The sequence below is a fragment of the Pristiophorus japonicus genome, chromosome 1, assembly GCF_044704955.1.
Source record: "Pristiophorus japonicus isolate sPriJap1 chromosome 1, sPriJap1.hap1, whole genome shotgun sequence".
Classification (NCBI taxonomy): domain Eukaryota; kingdom Metazoa; phylum Chordata; class Chondrichthyes; family Pristiophoridae; genus Pristiophorus; species Pristiophorus japonicus.
The window spans coordinates 467,843,473-467,870,054 of record NC_091977.1 but is presented as its reverse complement, the minus strand read 5'-3'; the positions used below and the strand labels follow the sequence as shown (position 1 = coordinate 467,870,054).

The following is a 26,582-nucleotide window of genomic DNA, read 5'->3' as shown; positions in this document are numbered from 1 at the left end:
GCACCACAATTTATCATTATGGACTGGCTCGCTCCTGTATCCAGCTCCATTGACACTGGGAGTCCATTTAATTCAACCTTCACCTTTATCAGGGGACACTTTGAGGTAAATGTGTGCACCCCATATACCTCTGCCTCCTCAGTCTCAGGCTCTGGTTTGTCGTGATTCATCGTGGATCTGTCCTCCTCTGCAACATGGTGGTTTTTCAGCACATACGTTGGAGGTGTTCTATTGTTCCACAGCCCTTGCAAACGTTCCCTTTGAAGCATGAATGGAAACGATGATCACCTCCACAGCGCCAACATGGTGTTAATGGCCTTGCATTCACCACCCTTGATGGTGGACTCTGAGACATCTGCAGACGTGCAGCTGCAGGCATGTGAGTCCTGTCCTGTACGTTACGATTCGAAAACAACATTACTTTGTTCACATTACATGCAGCAGTACTCGTATGCTGAGAGATTTGTTTGGTATTGTCACTGGTGGCGATGAATGCCTGGGCTATCGCTATGGCTTTACTCAAGGTTGGGGTCACTACAGTCAAAAGTTTTCGAAGTATTACTTCATGGCCAATGCCAAGTGCAAAAAAGTGACGGTGGAAGACTTGACCACGGAGACACTGTGAATGTATTAGAAAACCTTGTAATTACCATAATACAACCACAGTGAATAACTGAATAAGTGTTGTCATGAAAGTGAATAAACCTGACGTGTTTAAATTTGATGGTATGTGCTCCAAGTGTCCTTCAAATTCACAATGTCCTGCAAGACGCCTTAGCTCGGCGACGGAGCTTGCCACTTCCTGGCCTTCAGACCTCTTGTACGTGTAGAACCGGTACCTTGCCATCAGAACGCTTTCCTTCGGGTTTAGATGCTCCCGGACCAGTGTGCACAAATCATTGTACGACTTCTCGGTGGGTTTCGCTGGAGTGAGCAGATTTTTCATGAGGCCATACGTTGGTGCCCCGCTAATGGTGAGAAGGATCGCCCTTCGTTTGGCAGCATTCGCTTCTCCTTCCAGCTCGTTGGCCACGAAGTATTAGTCGAGTCACTCCACGAAGGTTTCCCAATCATCTCCCTCTGAAAATTTTTCCAGGATGCCCAGTTCTCTGCATTGTTACGGTGGGGTTCGTCATCTGTATCTCGTCGCCAGTTGTTATGTCTTGAATAAAGGATCTGACCAGGTACTGTAAGCTTAAAGTAATGTGTGACCGTAGTCCTTTATTACAGGTCTCTAGAGTGCCTCTCCAGCCTGTGCGGCCTCCTTATGTACAGGTGCTCCCAAGCGATTGTGGGATCCCTTGGGACTCCAGGGGATGAGCCCTCTGGTGGTTAAACAAGGTATTTACAGGTTTACATATATAACAGAAGCTGTGATATCAGTCATCAGACACTGCACCATGGTGGGTTCCACAGGTGTTATGATGGAGGTGGCCACCTGTTCCATATTGGAAAGGATGGGTTCCAAGCTCTGCACAAAATCCGGACATCTGACTCCCCTGCAGCAGAACAAGTGTGCAACCTTGCCCTCCAGCAAGTTGGTACCTGTGGTGTCCTTCCCTTCGACCTTGGCTCCTGCGCACTTGTGCCCAGTGTCTCACCACAGCAAATTCCTCCTCTATCCTATACTCTAAATTACGCGCAGTGTCAATCTCTGAGTTGGTGTCTGTTCACCATCACTATCTTCTTCCTCTTCCTCCTCTGGCTGGGAAGGTTGCAGTCTTGGGTATCTGAAGTGAATAAAAGGTACACGGGTTAGGTTGTGGTGAGGGGTGAGGAGAGAGTAAGAAATGCATCCTTACACCATCGGCAGCTTGTTAGTCCAAAGAGCTTGTGGGATGAGGGAGAAGTGAGAAGCCAGAAGGAGGATTAGGTATGCAGAGACCCTGATTATTATGTCCGTAATGCACTTATGAATGACTCCACAAGGGAATGTGTTGTACTCAACCTATAGTGACCTTGGTCCTTTATTCCAAACTTCAGAGTGAGGCACAAGCATGGTGTGCAGCCTTTTATACTGGGCCCTGCCACCAGGGCAGGAAACCCCTGGTCTCCACCAGTTGCACCCTCTATTGGTGCCAGCAAGTATATACACAGTGTAAACCTTATTGATAGTACATCAGGTAAACAAGTCTCCATCTTATGCACCCACACAATAACTACACAGAGGGTACATCCATAGTCTGCATATACAACATCACTCTCCCCCGAAGTCCTTTGTGCCAATTACCTTTGCACTATGTGCTCTGGCTTAGCTCTCCCCAGACTTAAGTGCCAATAGCCCTTGCACCTTGGTTGTGCTTTGGCTTGGCTCTCTCCCTGTTAACCCCCAAATCCTTTTGCCACAACGTTGGGTAGTGGTTACCAGTTTGGATGGTTCGATGATGCAGTGGAGGTTCCAGAGGGTTCTGGGTGTGATCCATGTGTGTGTCCATGGTTACATACATTCATTCCGCCCCCCCCCCCCCTCTCCCCACAGTGAGGTCATGCAGCTGGCCCATTACATTAAAATACAGGATCAGACAAAGTGCAAGTACAAAGACAGGAAGAAGAAAAAATGTTTATAGTTTGTATCGTGACACCTGGTTCAGTGACTTACATTAGTTACATTTTACGGTCGTGCACCAGGATTGGATAGATTGCATTCATGGTTCAGTCATGGTCAGTGCTGAGGTAGCAGTACAGGTATGCGAGGACTCTAGTTCCAGAGCAACCGGACGGGGTCCTAGTCGTCTGATGGCGGCGCAACGCTCCCTGCCAGCGGGGTGGGCTTGGTTCGCTCACCTAGCCAGGACTCAGGGCCTTTGCCGTTGCCTAGTGGTAGGCAGAGCCACAGAAGTGTGTGACCTCTCTGTCTTCCTTTGAAGGCTGCAGAGTTTTCTGCCTGCTCTCTAACGGTGTTGGGACCCTGGCTGTTCCAGGTCCCGTTTGGGGAACTCGTTAGTTCTGACCTTTCGCTCCCAGATATGGCCGAGATAGCGACTGGGTCTGGGGGCTGAGCCGTCTCCACCCGGGTGTTGGGCAACGGTGGCTGACTGCACGTACTGGCGCTGTTTTCATTTCCAGGTCCGTAGCGAATAGTGCCATCGGGTGCCTGCAGTGTGGGATCGACCTGGGACAGGTTATCAGGATCAGTGCCTTCACCCTCCTGAGGTCGCTCGCTTGCTACTTTTGGGGACACTCAATTCCTGACATCTCGCAACAACATTTTGTTCTTTACATTAGGAATAGTACCGACAATTCGCAATAACATTTTGTTCACAATCTTAATCGGTTCGTTACATTGATTACCATGCATACAATGTCTCTAAGTTCAGTTGGGTGCAAGTCTCCTTTAAGAAACCCTGCTGGCTTTACCCCAGTCAAATCTTTTGTTAGACACCTCGTGTTGGTCCCTCAGCGTTGCACCTCATGATATTGCCGCAGCCATTTTTCTTTTCAGCCACGCTGCCCCTCACTGCATCAGGGACGCCATCTTGTCTCTGTTCTCGAGGTCAACTGCCTTGATCCTTCTCTCCCGCGATTCTGCCATAAAAGCTGGAAGAGTGCCTGTGAATTCGATCTTCCTCCCCAGGAGTCCTGCCACTGGAGCCGGGAAGGTACTTTTAAGTCATTCCGGTCGGATCATTGCCACGCAGTCGTGATGGACGGTTTGTGCCTCGGTTGCTGCGCTGGTCTGTTCTCTGGTGCCTGGCCCAAGCAAAGGTGAGGTTTTGCTCTGCCTCTGAGCACAGGGGACCTCGATTGCTGGAGTGAAGAGTTCTTCCCATTTCCCATCCACCTTCTTCCGAGTAGCATTGGACCATCACCTGCAACAATCCACAGAGGTAACTTGTGCATCACGCCATTATAGATTGCACTTACATCCACACTACCAAGGACTGGGATCATCTCCTTGGTGTAGGTGCGCAACTTTTCCTGTACTGGAACCAGCTCGGATCATTTTTCGTTCCATAGCATCTCAAAGGCATCCTGGCTCATCACTGACTGGCTCGCTCCAGTGTCCACTTCCATGAAGACTGGAACGCCGTTTATCTTCACTGGAGGACAATCAGTGGTGCAGGTATACACTCCATACACTTCTTCTTGGGGCTGAGCTGCCTCTCTGGCCAAATCATCATATTCCCCGCTGGATTCAAAGTCATCTACCAACTCCTCTGCTAGACGGTGAGTCATATTTCTTTTACACATATGCTGGAGGTGGCCCTTCGTGTTACAGGCTTTGTATATGCACTCAGCAAACCGACAGTGGTGAGCCCTATGGTTTCCTCTGCAACGCCAGCATGGTGCTACTCGATTAGCATCCCTCGGACTCTGAGTTCTGGAACCCTGAAGTCTGTGCTCTCTGCCCTGTGCAGAGCCACGTTCTACAGTCTTGCCTGTGAAAGGCACCATTCTGTGTACAGTACTTGTCGGGTTTGAGTCCACAGGGTGAATAATTTGCATGGTGCTGCAGGTCGAGGTCATGAACGCCTGACTGATGCTGATGGCCTTCTGTAGGTTGACTGTGGTGTCGGCAGGTAATAGCTTGTGAAGGAGGCCCTCGTGGCCAATTCCCATAACGAAGATGTCTTGCAATGCTTCGTTGAGGTGCGTGCCAAAGTTACACGGTGCCGCAAGTCTCCTGAGGTCGGCAGCATATTTTGCAATCTCCTGGCCCTCAGGTCCCGCAGGTCTGCGGTGAGCGTAGAATCTGTGCCTGGCCGTGAGGATGCTCTCTTTTGGTTTTAGTTGGTTGCGAATTAGTTCAGTCAGCTCATCGTATGTCTTATCCTTGGCCTTCGTGGGTTCCGGCAAGTCCCTGACGAGGCGGTAGACCTCGGGCCCACAACTGGTCAGCTGTATAGCCTTGCGCTTCTCCGCCGACGCGTCCGTCTCCCCTGCCAGGTCGTTTGCCGTGAAATATATACCTCGAGCCTTTCAGTGAAAGCATCCCAATTTATCACTCTCTGCAAAGTCTTTTAGTGTGCCAAAGTTAGCCATAATCGCGTGAAAGTCCGTATTCTCATCGGCAGTTATTATGTCCGTAATGCACTTATGAATGACTCCATGAGGTATATCCATAGTCAACATATACAACACTGATCATCAACCCTTCCAGCACCGCCAGCAGCCACAGTGATGTCCCTGCCTTTGATGGTCGGCTCCATGGTGGTTAAAACATGCAGGTGCGCTTCTCCTCCAGTTCCTTGCTGCTGCCTCTTGTTATGCATCACCTTTTCCTGCAAGAAAGAGAGAAATGCGTTAGTGAGTGTCTGCAATATGTTTGGCTGATGTGGCTGTCATGGTAGACTAGCTGCCAGTCCGTGCGAGCTGTGAAGCTTGAAACAGAGCTTAGTGTGTGAGGGTGAGTTAAAAGCATATAAATTAAAATGTTTAGTACTGATTGATCGAGATTGCGAGTAGGTGTGGGATGGGGGTGTTGTGAATTGAGCGGTTGATGAGGCTAGTTGTACAGCTGTTAGGTTATGCCATTTGATGATCAATCTCACCTTGTAAACTCTTGTCACATCATTAAACTTGTTTCTGCACTGCATCCGTGTTCTTGGAGCTATACTCTCGGCATTCACCTCTGCTGCTACTTCCTCCCACTGCCTCCTGAGCATATGGCTTGAGGGCTTCCTGCCCCCATGTGGATAGAGGATGTCCCTCCTTCTCTCCACCTCCTGCACCAAGTCCTCTAGTGGAGGGTCAGAAAACCTTGGTGCACGTTGAGCCATCTTTCCAAAACTTCCTCAGAATCACCTGACTTCCTGACATCATTTCCAACAGCCACAATGCACCTCACCTTTAGGAGGTGCAGATTTCCTTTAAGTAGCGCTAGCCACTCATGTTATCAGACCCCTCCACAGATGTGTGCAGCCAATCAACAATGCGGGTAGCGTTGGCAGCACCCAGCAATTATTGCATGCAGCACAATGAATGGCTGCAGGTTAATCACCCGTTTTCGGGAGCTATCCAATTGAAGGCATTATGCAATTGAAGGCATTATGCACTGTAATAGTCATGGACACAAGGATTCAACTCGCTAAAGTTCACATGTACAGAAAAATCTTTCTGGAGGCGGCAGCACAACAGCACCATGGTGAAAGAATCCCTGATCGATCACTGATTTTCCTCACCAGAACTTTGATAATTTGCTGTCACCTCTTCTAGCCCTTACTCATGATAAGGCTCTGCTGCCATTTCTTCCTGTTACTCTGCCATCTTACTCCAACCCAGACATCAAATGCCAAAAATTCACTTAAATTGTTTTTTTTACTGTAAAACTATTGCACTAGTGTAAAAGTCATACTCACAACTTGTATACTGAGCACCAAAGACTGCTAACATAAGTTGCACTCTTAAGATTTATAAGTCAGAAAAACCTACAAATAACTTCTGCACCAGATTTAAGGCAATTAAAACAAGATGGATATTTTTCTTTTGGATGAGATGTAAAAGATTCCATGGCATCATTGAAAGAGGAGCAGGAGTGTTCTCTCAATGTCCTGACCAACATTTATCCCTCAACCAACACAACCAAAAGATATTAACTGGTCATTTATTTAATTTACTGCTTGTGGAATTCATTGGCCGAAGTGCTTTGGAACATCCTGAGGTTGTGAAAAATGCAAGATCTTTCTCTACATAGAGGTAGGCCATTCAGCCTCTTGAGCCTGTTCTTCAATTCAATTAGATCATGGCTGATCTGTATCTTAACTCCATCTATCTGCGTTGGTTCTGTAACCCTTAATTCCTTTGTCTAACAAAAATCTATAAATCTCAGTTTTGAAATGTTCAATTGACCTAGCCTCAATAGCTTTCTGGGGAGAGTTCCAGATTTCCACTATCCTTTGTGTGAGGAAGTGCTTCCTGACAACACTCTTGAATGGTCTAGCTTTAATTTTAAGGTTATGCTCCCTTGTTCTAGACTCACCCACCAGAGAAAATAGTTTCTCTGTATCTACCCTATCAACTCCTTTAATCATTTTAAACACCTCAACCCTAATCTTCGATACTCAAGGGAATACAAGCCAAGTCTATGCAACTTAACTTTGGAAGTCACCTTCCTAATGCCTGCCCCCCAATCAAACCTCGGGCCATCTACCACCAAGGCACTACCCGGCGCCGAGCTTGCGGCCAACACTTCGCCGTAGGCAATTAGGTTTATAGGGCTGTGTCTGGTCTCCAGTTGTCTTGGACCCCCTTGCCACTGGACCAAGACCACTCAGCTAAGCCCGTGTGGTTGCCGGTGTGCAGCGGTCTCCCCACGTTAAAAGAACTCACGCACAGGCATCTTCCACTTCGTCAGTATGAAGTTCGGGACCTGGAACGTCAGGACTCTCATGGACAATCTCAACAGCAACTGGCCGCAATGTCGCACCGCGATAGTTGCTCGGGAACTCAGATGTTTTGACATTGACATCTCCGCCCTAAGCGAGACCCGGCCGGCAGGGTAAGGCCAGTTGAAGGAACATGGTGGAGGTTACACCTTCTTCTGGAAAGGGAAACCAGAGACAGAACGCCGCCTTCATGGAGTCGGTTTTGCCGTCAAGAATGAGCTGGTCGACCGCCTCAAAAACTCTTCGTTAACGAACGCCTCATGACTCTTCGTATTACCCTATCCCGGAACCAATGCGCCACAGACATCAGTGCGTATGCCCCTACACTCGATGCAATGGATGAGGCTAAAGAGGATTTTTATTCCAACCTCGAGACATCCTTGTCCTGCGTCCCCACGGGTGACAAATTGATCCTCCTGGGTGATTTTAATGACAGGGCCGGCAAAGACACAACCCTCTGGGGAGGCGTGATTGGCAGAGAGGGGGTAGGGAAAGCCAACTCCAGTGGTACCCTACTCCTGACAAAATGTCTAGAACATGAACTCCTCATCACCAACACCCTGTTCCGCCAGAGGAACAATTACAAGGCATCATGGCAACACCCTCGCTCCAAACACTGGCACCTGCTTGACTATGTCATCGTCTGAGCCAGGGATCGCAAGGATGTGCGCATCACCCGCGCCATGACAGGAGCTGACGACTGCTGGACGGACCACTGCCTAATTCGATCCATCATCAACATTAACATTGCTCAAAGCAGAGGGGACAGCAGAAACAGTTCTGCAAAAAAGTTAATAGCAGGGCACTTAGAGACCCAGATAAGAGAGCCCTATACAGCCAGCGCCTCACAGCCAATCTGGCGTGCCTTGATGACCCTGAGATGCTGAATCCCCATAGAGCTTGGTCTGCCCTCCAGGCCTCTATAACCAGTGCCTGTGAAGAGACACTTGTTCACTCAACCAGAAAACATCAGGACTGGTTTGATGAAAATGATCAGGAGATCGAAGAACTAATAGATCGCAAGTGCAAAGCATTTCTGAGCCTCAAGCAACAAACCAATTTGGGAGCTGCAAAACAACATTACAGACGGCTCAAGTCTCAGGTCCAACAAAAACCTGGGACCTAAAGAACAGGTGATGGATGGAGAAAGCACAGGAGATACAACAATTGGCCGACAGCCACGATATGCGAGGATTCTTCACTGTAGTCAAGGCCACCTACGGTCCAAACTCCCAAGGCCCCACCCCACTCCTGGCCAAGAATGGGGAAACACTCATCAAGGACACCGAGGATGTCAGGGCCCGATGGAAGGAGTACTTTGAAGATCTCCGCAATCGAGACTCTGCCTTTGACTTGAGTGTTCTCGACTCCACCCTGCAGCATGCGACCTGCCACCAACTCAGTGAAACTCCAACGTTGCACGAGGTAGGCAAAGCCATAAAACAGCTGAAAAATAACAAGGCTATGGGTGCGGATGGAATCCCTGCTGAGGCGCTAAAGTATGGCGGAGAGGCGTTGTTGGCACGGATACATGACCTCAACTCTCTCATCTGGAGGGAGGAGAGAATGCCGGGAGATCTCCGAGACGCGGTGATTGTGACTATTTTTTAAAAAGGCTACAAGTCCGACTGCGGCAACTACAGGGGAATCTCCCTACTTTCAGCCACTGGGAAAGTTGTCGCTAGAGTTCTCCTCAATCAACTTCTCCCTGTGGCCGAGAAGCTCCTCCCGGAATCACAATGCGAATTTTATCCCCTACGGGTACACAACAGATATGATCTTTGCAGCGCGACAGCTGCAGGAAAAATGCAGGGAGCAGTGCCAGCCCTTATACATGGCCTTTTTCGATCTTACAAAGGTCTTTGACACTGTCAATCTGAGGGTCTATGGAGCGTCCTCCTCTGTTTCGGATGCCCCCAAAAGTTTGTCAACATCCTTCGCCTGCTTCACGATGACATGCAGGCCGTGATCCTTACCAACGGATCTATTACAGACCCAATTCACATCCAGACCGGGGTCAAACAGGGCTGCGTCATCGCTCTAACCCTCTTCTCAATCTTCCTCACCGCCATGCTCCACCTCACAATCACCAAGCTCCCCGCTGGAGTGGAACTAAACTACTGAACCAGTGAGAAGCTGTTTAACCTATGCTGCCTCCAGGCCAGGTTCAAGATCACCCCAACCTCTGTCGTTGAGCTGCAGTATGCGGACGACACCTGTGTCTGTGCACATTCAGAGGCTGAACCCCAGGATATAGTCAGTGAGGCATATGAAAGCATAGGCCTTACGCTTAACACCCGTAAGACAAAGGTCCTCCACCAGCCTGTCATTGCCGTACAGCACTGCCCTCCAATCATCAAGATTCATGGCGCGGCCCTCGACAACGTGGTCCATTTCCCATATCTCGGGAGCCTCTCATCAACAAAGGCAGACATTGATGCGGAGATTCAACATCGCCTCCAGTGTGCCAGTGCAGCCTTCGGCCGTCTGAGGAAAAGAGTGTTTGAAGACCAGGCCCTCAAATCTACCACCAAGCTCATGGTCTACAGGGCTGTAGTAATACCCGCCCTCCTGTATGGATCTGAGGCATGGACGATGTATAGAAGGCACCTCAAGTCACTGGAGATATATCACCAACGACGTCTCTGGAAGATCCTGGGAGGACAGGCGAACATCAGTGTCCTCGACCAGGCTAACATCCCCAGTATTGAAGTACTGACTACACTCGATCAGCTTCACTGGGCAGGCCACATAGTTCGCATGCCAGATACGAGACTCCCTAAGCAAATGCTTTATACGGAGCTCCTTCGTGGTAAACGAGCCAAAGGAGGACAGTGGAAACGTTATAAGGACACCCTCAAAGCCTCCCTGGTAAAGTGCGACATCACCACTGACACCTGGGAGACCCTGGCCGAAGACCGCCCGAGGTGGAGAAAGTGCATCCGGGAGGGCGTTGATCTCTTCGAGTCTCAACGCAAAGAGCGTGAAGGGTTAAGCGCAGGCAGTGGAAGGAGCACGCGGCAAACCAGCCCCACCGACCCCTTCCCTCGATGAATGTCTGTCCCACCTGTAACAGGGTCTGTGGCTCTCATATCGGACTGTTCGGCCATCAAAGAGCTCACTTTGGGAGTGAAAGCAAGTCCTCCTCGATTCCGAGGGGCTGCCTATGAGGATGATGCAACCTGCCCTCATAATTTAACCCTTTTAGCCCAGATAACATTCTGGTGAATCTACACTGCACCTTCTCCAAAGCCAATATGTCCTTCCTGAGATGTTGTGACCAGAACTGAATGCAGTACTCTAAATGGAGTCAAACCAGAGCTTTATATAACTGTAACATAACTTTCACTCCTTTGTATTTCAGAATCTTGAGATAAAGGCCAATATTCCTTTAAAACAAATAACGTTTATAAATATATTGAAAAGCTGAGTTCCCAGTGCAGATCCCTGGGGAACATTACTAGTCACATCCTGACAATTTGAATACATACCCATTATCCCTACTTTTTGTCTTCTAACCAATTCCCTACCCATGTCAACAGGTTGCCTCCAATTCCATGTGCTCTCAGTTTTATTGATAGTCCGTTATATGGAACCTTATCGAATGCTTTCTGGAAGTCCATAAATAACATCCATAGAAACTCCCTTATGTACCACATTAGTTACTTCCTCAAAAATTCAACTAAGTTCATTAGACATGACTTACCCTTTACAAATCCATGCTGACTTTCTCTGACCAGTTCATATTTATCCATATAGTGTTCACACTAACTGTATGAATAAAATTACAGTTTAAACAACATTCTCACCTGAATGAGACCAACTGTCAGCCAAATACTATTAGCTATGCCGTATCTCAGAATACGGCTCGATGGTGCAACATTGCTCTCAGCAGTTTTGTTCAAATTAGAATAAGGATCCATTGAAGTCAGATTTTTAAAACCAACAACCTGAAAAGAATAAAACAAAGGAAATGCATTTACAGTTTAATATATGTTATTCCTGGGACTGGCATAAATCTAAAATTTGAGTTTGAGCAAAAAGAACCCTGAATTACATCACTTTACATTATAAAACCAAATCCAGTGCAAAACCTACTCAGTAATATTACAACAAAGGTTCCACCAGTGAAACATAGAAACAGTTCTTTGTAAGTTATAATTTCTTTTCCTGGCCTCAATGCCCAAGGAAGTTCTGTGCAGGCCAGCTAGCCATTTAAAGCCTCAACGATGTGGTTTTTTTGCTTGCTGGTCTATACATACCTTCCCGAGCCATCAAGAAGAAAAAATAACATTTATATTTAGCACTGGTGACACTGCTGCTTTGGAGGAGCCTTAGGACAAAAAGTGACCTCTTGAAATAGTTGCCATTCCTCTGAAGGTAATACACTACAACACTACTGCCAAAGTCACAGCTGCTGTCACTGGTTCAGCGTCTGTTTGCCTGATATGTTTGTGAAATGTCTTGGGATTTAATTCCACATTAAATCACAATATAAAAGCAAATTGTTATTGTTATTAGCTTTACTGGCCAGAAGAAGGATCCAGTTTCAATTTCTGATTACTGCTGTTAGTTGTTCTCAGCCAGTGCAGATCTTGCAATTGGCTTCAGCTACCTTGGGCTAGGCAAAGCGGGGAAAACAATATCATCCATAGTTCTGCTCTCCATTGACATCCAGTGACAATTGTTGGAGTGTGCCTGTGCTGTTGGGTGAGGGCAAGAACAACCATCACTATGATGCCCTCCAGGTTTAAAAGGCTGCCATTTTTCACCGTCCAGGCTCATATATGAAGAATGGCCACTTGAGTGAGGTGAAAGCTGCTGCCATCTGTGGAACCATACCCTGTAAAAATCAGTGCTAATTTTCGGGTTTGTTGCACTAATTGTGTGCCCTTGATTACTGCCTGCAACGTGTATAATGTGCACTTCCGGCCGGCGTTATACACAGTGCAGGAAACTCATTTTCATGTTTTAATGTGGACATCAGATAGATTTTCCCGCTGATTACTGGCTTTCACGCCAATCTGCACAGTCATAAAAACTCTCATTTACTAAACTTGTTAAGGATTGCGAGGCAGCTGTTTTGAGCACTGTTGGGGGAGATGACTCATCAGGGGAAGGCAGCAGCAGCCAAATTCATGGCACCAGGAAAAAGAGTGGGAGAGCTAGAGTGATAGAGGATTCTATTGTAAGAGGAACAGATAGGCGATTCTGCGACCGCAAACGAGACTTCAGGATGGTATGTTGCCTCCCTGGCGCAAGGGTAAAGGATGTCTCGAAGCAGCTACGGTGCATTCTGGAGGGGGAGGGGGAACAGCCAGCTGTCGTGGTGCATATAGGTACCAACGATATAGGTAAAACATGGGATGAGGTCCTAAAAATTGAATTTAGGGAGCTAGGAGTTAAATTAAAAAGTAGGACCTCAAAGGTAGTAATATCAGGATTGCGACCAGTGCCACGTGCTAGTCAGAATAGGAATTGCAGGATAGTTCAGATGAATATGTGGCTTGAGGAAAGATGCAAGGAGGAGGGATTCAAATTTCTGGGGCATTGGAACCGGATGTGGGAGAGGTGGGACCAGTACAAACCGAACGGTCTGCACCTGGGCAGGACCAGAACCAATGTACAAGGGGGGGGTGTTTGTTACTGCTGTTGGGGAGGGTTTGAACTAAAATGGCAGGGGGATCGGAACCTATGCAGGGAGGCAGAGGGAAGTAAAAAGGGGGCAGAAGCAAAAGATAGGAAGGAGAAAAACAAGAGTGGAGGGCAGAGAAATCAAGGGCAAAAATCAAAAAGGGTCACATTACAACATAATTCTAAAAGGACAAAGAGTGCTAAAAAAAACAAGCTTGAAGGCTCTGAGTCTCAATGCAAGGAGCATTCGTAATAAGGTGAACGAATTAACTGCGCAGATAGCTGTTAACGGGTATGATGAAATTGGGATTACAGAGACATGGCTCCAGGGTAACCAAGGATGGGAACTCAACATCCAGGGGTATTCAATATTCAGGAAGGATAGACAGGAAGGAAAAGGAGGTGGGGTAGTGTTAATGGTTAAAGAGGATGTTAACGCAATAGTAAGGAAGGACATCAGCTTGGATGATGTGGAATCTATATGAGTAGAGCTGCGAAACACCAAAGGGCAGAAAACGTTAGTGGGAATTGTGTACAGACCACCAAACAGTAGTAGGAAGGTTAGGGGTGGCATCAAACAGGAAATTAGGGACACGTGCAATAAGGGTACAGCAGTTATCATTTGGTGACTTTAACCTACATATTGGTTCGGCTAACCAAAGTGGTAGCAATACTGTGGAGGAGGATTTCCTGGAGTGTATAAGAGATGGATTTCCAGATCAATATGTTGAGGAACCAACTAGAGAATAGGCCATCCTAGACTGGGTCTTGTGTAACGAGAGAGGATTAATTAGCAATCTGGTCATGCGTGGCCCCTTGGGGAATAGTGACCATAATATGGTAGAATTCTTCATTAAGATGGAGAACGACACAGTTAATTCAGAGACTAGGGTCCTGAACTTAAAGAAAGGAAACTTCGATGGTATGAGGCGTGATTTGACTAGGATAGACTGGCGAATGATACTTAAAGGGTTGACGGTGGATAGGCAATGGCAGACATTTAAAGATCATATGGATGAATTACAACTATTGTACATCCCTGTCTGATGTAAAAATAAAACAGGAAAGGTGGCTCAACCGTGGCTAACAAGGGAAATTAGGGATAGTGTTAAATCCAAGGAAGAGGCATATAAATTGGCCAGAAAAAGCATCAAATCTGATGGCTGGGAGAAATTTAGAATTCAGCAGAGGAGGACTAAGTATTTAATTAGGAGGGGGAAAATAGAGTACGAGACTAAGTTTGCAGGGAACATAAAAACTGACTGCAAAAGCTTCTATAGATATGTGAATAGAAAAAGATTAGTGAAGACAAATGTAGGTCCCTTGCAGTCAGAATCAGGTGAATTCATAATGGAGAACAAGGAAATGGCAGACCAATTGAACGAAGACTTTGGTTCTGTCTTCACTAAGGAAGACACGAAAAACCTCCCAAAAATATTGGGAGACCGAGGGTCTAGTGAGAAGGAGGAACTGAGGGAAATCCTTATTAGCCAGGAAATTGTGTTAGGGAAATTGATGGGCCTGAAGGCCGCTAAATCCCCAGAGCCTGATAGTCTGCATCCCAGAGTACTTAAGGAAGTGGCCCTAGAAATAGTAAATGCATTGGTGGTCATTTTCCAAAATTCCATGGACTCTGGATCAGTACCTATGGATTGGAGGGTAGCTAATGTAACCCCACTTTTTAAAAAAGGAGGGAGAGAGAAAACAGGGAATTATAGACCGGTTAGCCTGACATTGGTGGTGGGGAAAATGCTGGAATCAATTATAAAGATGTAATAGCAGCGCATTTGGAAAGCAGTGACGGGATCGGTCCAAGTCAGCATGGATTTATGAAAAGGAAATCATGCTTGACAAATCTTCCAGAATTTTTTGAGGATGTAACTAGTAGAGTAGATAAGGGAGAACCAGTGGATGTAGTGTATTTGGACTTTCAAAAGGCTTTTGACAAGGTTGCACACAAGAGATTAGTGTGCAAAATTAAGGCACATAGTATTGGGGGTAATGTATTGACGTGGATAGAGAACTGGTTGACAGACAGGAAGCAAAGAGTGGGAATAAACAGGTCCTTTTCAGAATGGCAGGCAGTAACTAGTGGGGTGCCACAAGGTTCAGTGCTGGGACCCCAGATATTTAGAATATACATTAATGATTTGGATGAAGGAATTGAATGTAATATCTCCAAGTTTGCAGATGACACTAAGCTGGGTGGCGGTGTGAGCTGTGAGGAGGATGCCAAGAGGCTGCAGGGTGACTTGGACAGGTTAGGTGAATGGGCAAATGCATGGCGGATGCAGTATAATGTGGATAAATGTGAGGTTATCTACTTTGGTGGCAAAAACAGGAAGGCAGAATATTATCTGAATGGTGACAGATTAGTAAAAGGGGAGGTGCAACGAGACCTGGGTGTCATGGTACATCCGTCACTGAAGGTAGTCATGCAGGTACATAAGAACATAAGAATTAGGAACAGGAGTAGGCCATCTAGCCCCTCGAGCCTGATCCGCCATTCAACAATTGCTGATCTGGCCGTGGACTCAGCTCCACTTACCCGCCCGCTCCCCGTAACCCTTAATTCCCTTATTGGTTAAAAATCTATCGATCTGTGATTTGAATACATTCAATGAGCTAGCCTCAACTGCTTCCTTGGGCAGAGAATTCCACAGATTCACAACCTTATGGGAGAAGAAATTCCTTCTCAACTCGGTTTTAAATTGGCTCCCCCGTATTTTGAGGCTGTGCCCCCTAGTTCTAGTCTCCCCGACCAGTGGAAACAACCTCTCTGCCTCTATCTTGTCTATCCCTTTCATTATTTTATATGTTTCTATAAGATCACCCCTCATCCTTCTGAACTCCAACGAGTAAAGACCCAGTCTGCTCAATCTATCATCATAAGGTAATCCCCTCATCTCCGGAATCAGCCTAGTGAATCGTCTCTGTACCCCCTCCAAAGCTAGTATATCCTTCCTTAAGTAAGGTGAACAAAACTGCACGCAGTACTCCAGGTGCGGCCTCACCAATACCCTATACAGTTGCAGCAGGACCTCCCTGCTTTTGTACTCCATCCCTCGTGCAATGAAGGGCAACATTCCATTCGCCTTCCTGATTACCTGCTGCACCCCGAGGTCCCTCTGCACCGCAGCATGTTGTAATTTCTCCCCATTCAAATAATATTCCCTTTTACTGTTTTTTTTTCCAACGTGGATGACCTCACATTTTCCGACATTGTATTCCATCTGCGAACCCTTAGCCCATTCGCTTAACCTATCTAAATCTCTTTGCAGCCTCTCTGTGTCCTCTACACAACCCGCTTTCCCACTAATCTTTGTGTCATCTGCAAATTTTGTTACACTACACTCTGTCCCCTCTTCCAAGTCATCTATGTATATTGTAAACAGTTGTGGTCCCAGCACCGATCCCTGTGGCACACCACTAACCACCGATTTCCAACCCGAAAAGGACCCATTTATCCCGACTCTCTGCTTTCTGTTAGCCAACCAATTCTCTATCCATGCTAATACATTTCCTCTGACTCCGCGTACCTTTATCTTCTGCAGTAACCTTTTGTGTGGTACCTTATCGAATGCCTTTTGGAAATCTAAATACACCACATCCATCGGTACACCTCTATCCACCATGCTCGTGATATCCTCAAAGAATTCCAGTAAATTAGTTAAATATGATTTCCCCTTCATGAATCCATGTTGCGTCTGCTTGATTGCACTATTCCTATCTAGATGTCCCGCTATTTCTTCCTTAATGATAACTTCAAGCATTTTCCCCACTACAGATGTTAAACTAACCGGCCTATAATTACCTGCTTTTTGTCTGCCCCCTTTTTTAAACAGAGGCGTTACATTAGCTACTTTCCAATCCGCTGGTACCTCCCCAGATGCCAGAGAATTTTGGTAGATTATAACGAATGCATCTGCTATAACTTCCGCCATCTCTTTTAATACCCTGGGATGCATTTCATCAGGACCAGGGGACTTGTCTACCTTGAGTCCCATTAGCCTGTCCAGCACTACCCCCCGAGTGATAGTGATTATCTCAAGGTCCTCCCTTCCCACATTCCCGTGACCAGCAATTTTTGGCATGGTTTTTGTGTCTTCCACTGTGAAGACCGAAGCAAAATAATTGTTTAAGGTCTCAGCCATTTCCACATTTCCCATTATTAAATCCCCCTTTTCATCTTCTAAGGGACCAACATTTACTTTAGTCACTCTTTTCCGTCTTATATATCAGTAAAAGCTTTTACTATCTGTTTTTATGTTTTGCGCAAGTTTACTTTCGTAATCTATCTTTCCTTTCTTTATTGCTTTCTTAGTAATTCTTTGCTGTTGTTTAAAATTTTCCCAATCTTTTAGTTTCCTACTAATCTTTGCCACCTTATACGCATTGGTTTTTAATTTGATACTCTCCTTTATTTCCTTGGTTATCCACGGCTGGTTATCCCTTCTCTTACCGCCCTTCTTTTTCACTGGAATATATTTTTGTTGAGCACTATGAAAGAGCTCCTTAAAAATCCTCCACTGTTCCTCAATTGTGCCACCGTTTAGTCTGTGTTTCCAGTCTACTTTAGCCAAATCTGCCCTCATCCCACTGTAGTCCCCTTTGTTTAAGCATAGTACGCTCGTTTGAGACACTACTTCCTCACCCTCAATCTGTATTACAAATTCAATCATACTGTGATCACTCATTCCGAGAGGATCTTTTACTTGGAGATCGTACAGCAGGCAGTAAAGAAAGCAAATGGCATGCTGGACTTCATAATGAGAGAATTTGAGTATAGGAGCAGGGGAGGTCTTACTGCAGTATTACAGGGCCTTGGTGAGACCACACCTTGAGTATTGTGTGCAGTTTTAGTCTCCTAATCTGAGGAAGGACATGCTTGCTATTGAGGGAATGCAGCGAAGGTTCACCAGACTAATTCCCGGGATGACAGGACTGACATATGAAGAAAGACTGGATCGGCTAGGCTTATACTGACTGGAATTTAGAAGAATGAGAGGGGATCTCATAGAAACATATAAAATTATGACGGAACTGGACAGGTTAGATGCAGGAAGAATGTTCCCGATGTTGGGGATGTCCAGAACCAGGGGTCACAGTCTAAGGATAAGGGGTAAGCCATATAGGATCGTTCTGCTGCATATTTTTTCTGGTCCATCAGGTTAGTGAAAAGGCTTAAGTGGTAATTTGCTGACTGTGCTTTTGGTGCAGCACCTCACCTGCAGGGAGCTCGTATCAAAAATTTTCATGTTGAACACAATTTTCCGGCTATTCTGCTCCTTCAGGGCAGCAGTGTCACCAGTGGCAAATATAAGCATTATTATTTCTTCTTGATGGTTAGGGAAGGTGTTTGTAGACCAGCAAACAGGAGGCCATTTGTCTCCTCACATCTATGCCAGCTCTCTTAAATAGCTATCTATTTAGTTCCATTCCCCTGCTCTTTTGGAAAAAAAAATTAAAACTTTTTCTCCATTTCCCTTTTAAAAGTTCTTATGGATTCTGCTTCTACCACAGTTTAAGGTAGGGCATTCAATGTTCTACCCCTCTGCATATATAAAAATATAATTTCTGCTAGCCTCTCCCTTTGTTCTTCAGGCGATGATGTTAAATTTATGCTCCCTTGTTACCAATTCATCAACTATTTTTTCCTGATTTACCATATCAAAACCCCTCATAATTTTGAACATCTCTATTAGATCACCTGCTAATCTTCTTTGTTTTAATGAAAAGTGGTCCAGTTTCTCTCATCTGTCTTCATAACTAAATTGAGTGAGGCTAAGGTGAGTGATCTCGACAACATGCAAAAGGGAGAAGCAGCAGGTTTGGAGAAGAATGGGAAGGTGCTCTTGTGCAAGTGGCAGCAGTGAAAAAGATGGAAGTGAAAAGCCTTCTAGTTGTGAGCAGTTGAACCCAGACTGCTATTTGTGACTGTTGTGAGGGCATGAGCAGCAGGTGAGTGTCTGTTTGTAATGAGGAAAATTGTTGCTGTGACCTGTGTGTGTGGAGAAGAAGCATGAAGACTGTGAAGCATGCATGGGGAATGGGTGCCTCTTCCTGCACTGAACCCAGGTCCTTGGGGTGATGCTCCACCACTGACAACTTCAGAAATCTCCTTCCTGGAGTTCTGTTGCTTCTGCATTGGGAGCTTGGTGCCATCTCTGGGGAAGAGGACCAGCCTCCGTCTCCACTAGGGCTTCCACTGCAATGTCACTGAACCTTGGAACTATAGTCCTCAACATTCTGCAAATGCTGCATGCAAGAGGAGAAACAGCAGAACGTATTCTTCACAGCTCAGAAATTACACCATTAAACATCGGAAATTGCTCTGCTCAGAGACACTGAATAAATAACAATGGCTGAGAAATCGCTACAAATCAGCAGGACACATTTTCCTCAGGGTGACTTGACACCTCACCCTTTAAATATTGCAAATCTCAGGTGGAAATCCTGCCGCCCAATTGGGTGGGTTGCCAGACAGCGATCCCAATGCCTGAGCAGCCATCAATGGAATGCAAATAAGGCCAGGCCGTCAAAATCGACTGAGCTTTCTTGCCCCGTGATCAGACGGCTAGAATAATCGCTCTGCCCAGCCACTGCCTGTGAGGAAATTCTACCCCAATATTCTAACTGCAGCTTAACCAATGATTTGTGTTTAACATTATCTCTTTTTTTATGCTGTTATTTATAAAACCTTTTTTTCTTAACAGCTTTACCAACATGTCCTCCGTAAGTCTCTCTGCTTCTGCATAAGAACAGGAGTAGGGCATTCAGCCCCTGCAGCCTGCTCTGCCATTCAATTAAATCAGGGCTGATCTGAACTTCAACTCCATTTCCCCACCTCAGTTTCATATCCCTTGATACCCTTAACTAACAAATATCTATCAATCTCAGTCTTGAAAGCTGCAATTGTCACAGCTTTTTGGGGCTCTACCTCTAGAGTTTTATCATTTAATATATCTGTTCTCTCCTGATTCAAAGTCTTTTAGTTCAGGTCCATTCCTTTGCATTAGGTGCCAGCTTGTCATGTTAGCAAGGCAGTTGTGTCCTGACCCCACTCGATCAACTCCGCTTTGTTCGCATGCCAGACACGAGATTCCCAAAGCAAGTGCTCTACGTGGAGCTCCTTCACGGCAAACGAGCCAAAGGTGGGCAGCGGAAACGTTACAAGGACACCCTCAAAGCCTCCCTGATAAAGTGCAACATCCCCACTGACACCTGGGGGTCCCTGGCCTAAGACCGCCCTAAGTGGAGAAAGTACATCTGGGAGGGTGCTGAGCACCTCGAGTCTCAACGCCGAGAGCGTGCAGAAATCAAGCGCAGGCAGCAGAAAGAGCATGTGACAAACCAGTCCCACTCACCCCTTCCCTCAACAACTATCTGTCCCAACTGTGACAGAGTCTGTGGCTCTTGTATTGGACTGTTCAGCCACCAAAGAACTCACTTCAGGAGTGGAAGCAAGTCTTCCTCGATTCCGAGGGACTGCCTATGATGATGATGATGATGATGATGTGTTATACTGTAAGTTGAAAAAAATATACACAGATAGGCATGTGCCAATGTTGTAGACCAACATGGTATCATGAATGGAACATGCAACCTGAAGATAGATTGCTTTATAGTGTTTTTATTTGTGAAGCCCTTTGAAAATGGAATGTATCAAGGCTTTCTATTGTAAGTTACAACTGTAAGGTATGCCTTTGGGCATCCATTGTCACTGGATCCCAGCTCAGCTTTTTGGCCTTCTCCAGAAACGGAAGGAAACAAAATTTTACTAACCAGTCCACATTACAATTTGGTCATATGTAGTCTTTGCCTATAATATTGGAACAGGCCTGCTGTTCAATGTATGCTGTCGTACCGCAGGGAAAGGGTCCACAGCCAGATAGGAAATGGAAGACCAACAGGAAGAGCAGTGCAAGGAAGGTAGTGCAGGAGTCCCCTGTGGTCAACCCCCTGCAAAACAGATACACTGCTTTGGGTACTGTTGAGGGGGATGACTCATCAGGGGAGGGCAGCAGCAGCCAAGTTCATGGCACCGTGGCTGGCTCTGCTGCACAGGAGGGCAGGAAAAAGAGTGGGAGAGCAATAGTGATTGGGGATTCAATGGTGAGGGGAATAGATAGGCGTTTCTGCGGCCGCAACCGAGACTCTAGGATGGTATGTTGCCTCCCTGGTGCAAGAGTCAAGGATGTCTCGGACCGGGTGCAGGACATTCTAAAAAGGGAGGGAGAACAGCCAGTTGTCGTGGTGCACATTGGTACCAACGACATAGGTAAAAAAAGGGATGAGGTACTACGAAACGAATTTAAGGAGCTAGGAGCTAAATTAAAAAGTAGGACCTCAAAAGTAGTAATCTCTGGATTGCTACCAGTGCCACGTGATAGTCAGAGTAGGAATCGCAGGATAGCGCAGATGAATACGTGGCTTGAGCAGTGGTGCAACAGGGAGGGATTCAAATTCCTGGGGCATTGGAACCGGTTCTGGGGGAGGTGGGACCAGTACAAACCGGACGGTCTGCACCTGGGCAGGACCGGAACCAATGTCCTAGGGGGACATTGTTTGCTACTGCTGTTGGGGAGGATTTAAACTGATATGGCAGGGGGATGGGAACCAATGCAGGGAGACAGAGGGAAACAAAAAGGAGGCAAAAGCAAAAGACAGAAAGGAGATGAGGAAAAGTGGAGGGCAGAGAAACCCAAGGCAAAGAACAAAAAGGGCCACTGTACAGCAAAATTCTAAAAGGACAAAGGGTGTTAAAAGAACAAGCCTGAAGGCTTTGTGTCTTAATGCAAGGAGTATCTGCAATAAAGTGGATGAATTAACTGTGCAAATAGATGTTAACAAATATGATGTGATTGGGATTACGGAGACATGGCTCCAAGATGATCAGGGCTGGGAACTCAACATCCAGGGGTATTCAACATTCAGGAAAGATAGAATAAAAGGAAAAGGAGGTGGGGTAGCATTGCTGGTTAAGGAGCAAATTAAGGCAATAGTTCGGAAGGACATTAGCTTGGATGATGTGGAATCTATATGGGTAGAGCTGCAGAATACCAAAGGACAAAAAACGTTAGTGGGAGTTGTGTACAGACCGCCAAACAGTAGTAGTGATGTTGGGGAGGGCATCAAACATGAAATTAGGGGTGCGTGCAATAAAGGTGCAGCAGTTATAATGGGTGACTTTAATATGCACATAATTGGGTTAACCAAACTGGAAGCAATACGGTGGAGGAGGATTTCCTGGAGTGCATAAGGGATGGTTTTTTAGACCAATATGTCGAGGAACCAACTAGGGGGGAGGCCATCTTAGACTGGGTGTTGTGTAATGAGAGAGGATTAATTAGCAATCTCGTTGTGCGAGGCCCCTTGGGGAAGTGTGACCATAATATGGTGGAATTCTGCATTAGGATGGAGAATGAAACAGTTAATTCAGAGACCATGGTCCAGAACTTAAAGAAGGGTAACTTTGAAGGTATGAGGCGTGAATTGGCTAGGATAGATTGGCGAATGATACTGAAGGGGTTGACTGTGGATGGGCAATGGCAGACATTTAGAGACCGCATGGATGAACTACAACAATTGTACATTCCTGTCTGGCGTAAAAATAAAAAAGGGAAGGTGGCTCAACCGTGGCTATCAAATGAAATCAGGGATAGCATTAAAGCCAAGGAAGTGGCATACAAATTGGCCAGAAATAGCAGAGAACCCGGGGACTGGGAGAAATTTAGAACTCAGCAGAGGAGGACAAAGGGTTTGATTAGGGCAGGGAAAATGGAGTACGAGAAGAAGCTTGCAGGGAACATTAAGACGGATTGCAAAAGTTTCTATCGATATGTAAAGAGAAAAAGGTTAGTAAAGACAAACGTAGGTCCCCTGCAGTCAGAATCAGGGGAAGTCATAATGGGGAACAAAGAAATGGCGGACCAATTGAACAAGTACTTTGGTTCGGTATTCACTGAGGAGGACACAAACAACCTTCCGGATATAAAAGGGGTCGGAGGGTCTAGTAAGGAGGAGGAACTGAGGGAAATCCTTATTAGTCGGGAAATTGTGTTGGGGAAATTGATGGGATTGAAGGCTGATAAATCCCCAGGGCCTGATGGACTGTATCCTAGAGTACTTAAGGAGGTGGCCTTGGAAATAGTGGATGCATTGACAGTCATTTTCCAACATTCCATTGACTCTGGATCAGTTCCTATGGAGTGGAGGGTAGCCAATGTAACCCCACTTTTTAAAAAAGGAGGGAAAGAGAAAACAGGGAATTACAGACCGGTCAGCCTGACATCGGTAGTGGGTAAAATGATGGAATCAATTATTAAGGATGTCATCGCAGTGCATTTGGAAAGAGGTAATATGATAGGTCCAAGTCAGCATGGATTTGTGAAAGGGAAATCATGCTTGACAAATCTTCTGGAATTTTTTGAGGATGTTTCCAGTAGAGTGGACAAGGGAGAACCAGTTGATGTGGTATATTTGGACTTTCAGAAGGCTTTCGACAAGGTCCCACACAAGAGATTAATGTGCAAAGTTAAAGCACATGGGATTGGGGGTAGTGTGCTGACATGGATTGAGAACTGGTTGTCAGACAGGAAGCAAAGAGTAGGAGTAAATGGGGACTTTTCAGAATGGCAGGCAGTGACTAGTGGGGTACCGCAAGGTTCTGTGCTGGGGCCCCAGCTGTTTACACTGTACATTAATGATTTAGACGAGGGGATTAAATGTAGTATCTCCAAATTTGCGGATGACACTAAGTTGGGTGGCAGTGTGAGCTGCAAGGAGGATTCTATGAGGCTGCAGAGCGACTTGGATAGGTTAGGTGAGTGGGCAAATGCATGGCAGATGAAGTATAATGTGGATAAATGTGAGGTTATCCACTTTGGTGGTAAAAACAGAGAGACAGACTATTATCTGAATGGTGACAGATTAGGAAAAGGGCAGGTGCAAAGAGACCTGGGTGTCATGGTACATCAGTCATTGAAGGTTGGCATGCAGGTACAGCAGGCGGTTAAGAAAGCAAATGGCATGTTGGCCTTCATTGCGAGGGGATTTGAGTACAAGGGCAGGGAGGTGTTGCTACAATTGTACAGGGCCTTGGTGAGGCCACACCTGGAGTATTGTGTACAGTTTTGGTCTCCTAACCTGAGGAAGGACATTCTTGATATTGAGGGAGTGCAGCGAAGGTTCACCAGACTGATTCCCGGGATGGCGGGACTGACCTATCAAGAAAGACTGGATCAACTGGGCTTGTATTCACTGGAGTTCAGAAGAATGAGAGGGGACCTCATAGAAACGTTTAAAATTCTGACGGGGTTAGACAGGTTAGATGCAGGAAGAATGTTCCCAATGTTGGGGAAGTCCAGAACCAGGGGGCACAGTCTAAGGATAAGGGGGAAGCCATTTAGGACCGAGATGAGGAGGAATTTCTTCACCCAGAGAGTGGTGAACCTGTGGAATTCTCTACCACAGAAAGTTGTTGAGGCCAATTCACTAAATATATTCAAAAAGGAGTTAGATGAAGTCCTTACTACTAGGGGAATCAAGGGGTATGGTGAGAAAGCAGGAATGGGGTACTGAAGTTGCATGTTCAGCCATGAACTCATTGAATGGCGGTGCAGGCTAGAAGAGCCGAATGGCCTACTCCTGCACCTATTTTCTATGTTTCTATGTTTCTATGTTTATGTCAGTGACTATGTGACTGAATAGGATGGAATATAAAGAAATAAACAACTTGCATTTATATACTGGCTTTTACGCCCTCAGGATGTCCCATAACACTTCACAGTCAATTAAATAATTTTGAAATGTAGTCATTGTTGTAATTTGGAAAACACAGCAACCAATTTGTGCACAGCATGGTCTCACAAACAGCGAAAAGACAAATGACCAGATAATCTATCATAGTGATGTTCCTTGAGGAATAAAAGCCTTTAAAGTTCCCAAAATCCTTTGCCAGCAGCTCTTTAACAACTGGTGACACGTGGATTCTGGCTCAGCCCTTTTACCCTTCTGAGTTCTGATGCCTAGCCCAAAAGAGTACAAAAGCTTGTCACCTTTAATTGGACGAGGGCTATTCCTGCTCCACCCACTGAGCCCCAGGCAAGGGCCTGAAAATTAACACATGTGTTTTCAGAAAAGGAGAGAAAACGTGGGGGATGGTGGGCAAAAAGAAAAGCATTGAGTAACAACTATACCTAAATATAAATGAGCTGAGTGAAAATGTACAGTGTGATCTGCTAATCATAGAAGTACAGATCATAAATAGTTAGTGAATGTACATGAAAAGGCAAGGCACACAGACAATTTAGATGATCATCTTTGTGGCTATGATGATAAATCTCTAAAATAGGTGGCCCAGTGAGAGACTGGTGGCATGTGGTATGGGGAATTTAAGGGACATTGGATACATATTTGCGGGAATGGGCGAATGGGTTTTGTATTTTTGTCTTTGAAATATAAAAAAGTATGGAATTGGAAAAGACAATGAAGTCCCATCTGGCCAGTCCCAAATGCTAATACCTACCCAATCTCTCACTGGGCCACCTATCTTAGAGATTTATCACCATAGCCACAAAGAAGAGCATCTAAATTGTCTGTGTGCCTTCCCTCTTCTAAGCTTGTGCCTTTGTCCCCAGCTTCTAGTGTTTGTAGCAATCTCAAGCATATTACGAGGTTCAATTTATCTACTCCTTTCAGAATCTTGAATACTTACATAAGTTCTTTACTTCCCCTATTAGATATTAAACTTACTTCCAAAAAGAAAAGAACAGCAATAATTTGAAAATTAGGATTAATTTTTCTGATAGTCTGAATGTTATTCCATTCATTTGCTACAAAGTATGTCCTCCAGATGCTCACAGGAGCTGGGGCCGTCTTTATATCACCTCCGCCTACAAATAATGAACAAACAATTTAATGGTATATAAACATTTTTAAAAACTGCAAATACTAGAAATCCAAAACAAAAATAGAAAATGCTAGAAATGCACAGTAGGATCATCAACATCTGTAAAAAGAAAAGATAGGTTAACGTTTCAGGTAAAACCCTTTGTCGGACCAGGTACATCATTTACTTGGGCTCTCTCCAGCTCTCTGGTCTGAACATGGACTTGAGTAATTTCTGGATTTAGCTGCAGCCCCCCATATTCTTTACAGCAGGCAGTGCTGGAGAAGTAGATTGAACCTGTTTTCTGTTTTCATTTCAGGCCTCCTACATCTGCATGCTTTATTTTCACCTTCAATTTACTCATTTATTTTCATGTGTAGGCCTTCCTTTTACCTTTTCACTGTCTTACATCCAGCAAGTGATCAGGAAGGCTAATTATATCTTGACCTTTATTGCAAAGGGGATGGAGTATAAAAGCAGGGAAGTCTTACTACAGCTATACAAGGTATTGGTGAGGCCACACTGGAATACTGCTTGCAGTTTTGGTTTCCATATTTACGAAAGGATATATTTACTTTGGAGGCAGTTCAGAGAAGGTTCACCAGGTTGATTCTGGAGATGAGGGGGTTGACTTATGAGGAAAGGTTGAGTAGATTGGGCCTCTACTCATTGGAATTCAGAAGAATGAGAGGTGATCTTATCGAAATGTATAAGATTATGAGGGGCTTGAC

General features: G+C 45.7%; 1 protein-coding gene across 4 annotated transcripts in view; it reads right to left on the bottom strand.

The window, feature by feature from the left end:
- tmem67 (transmembrane protein 67) overlaps positions 1 to 26,582 on the bottom strand; it is a 432,102-nt gene that overhangs the window by 23,880 nt on the left and 381,640 nt on the right. For all 4 annotated transcript variants that reach the window (XM_070893974.1, XM_070893984.1, XM_070894002.1 and 1 more), the window contains 2 exons: positions 25,716 to 25,855; positions 11,135 to 11,275 (listed from right to left, as the gene is read on the bottom strand). In XM_070893974.1, coding sequence (XP_070750075.1) covers positions 11,135 to 11,275; positions 25,716 to 25,855 — 281 coding nt within the window. The remainder of the gene's footprint in view (positions 1 to 11,134; positions 11,276 to 25,715; positions 25,856 to 26,582) is intronic.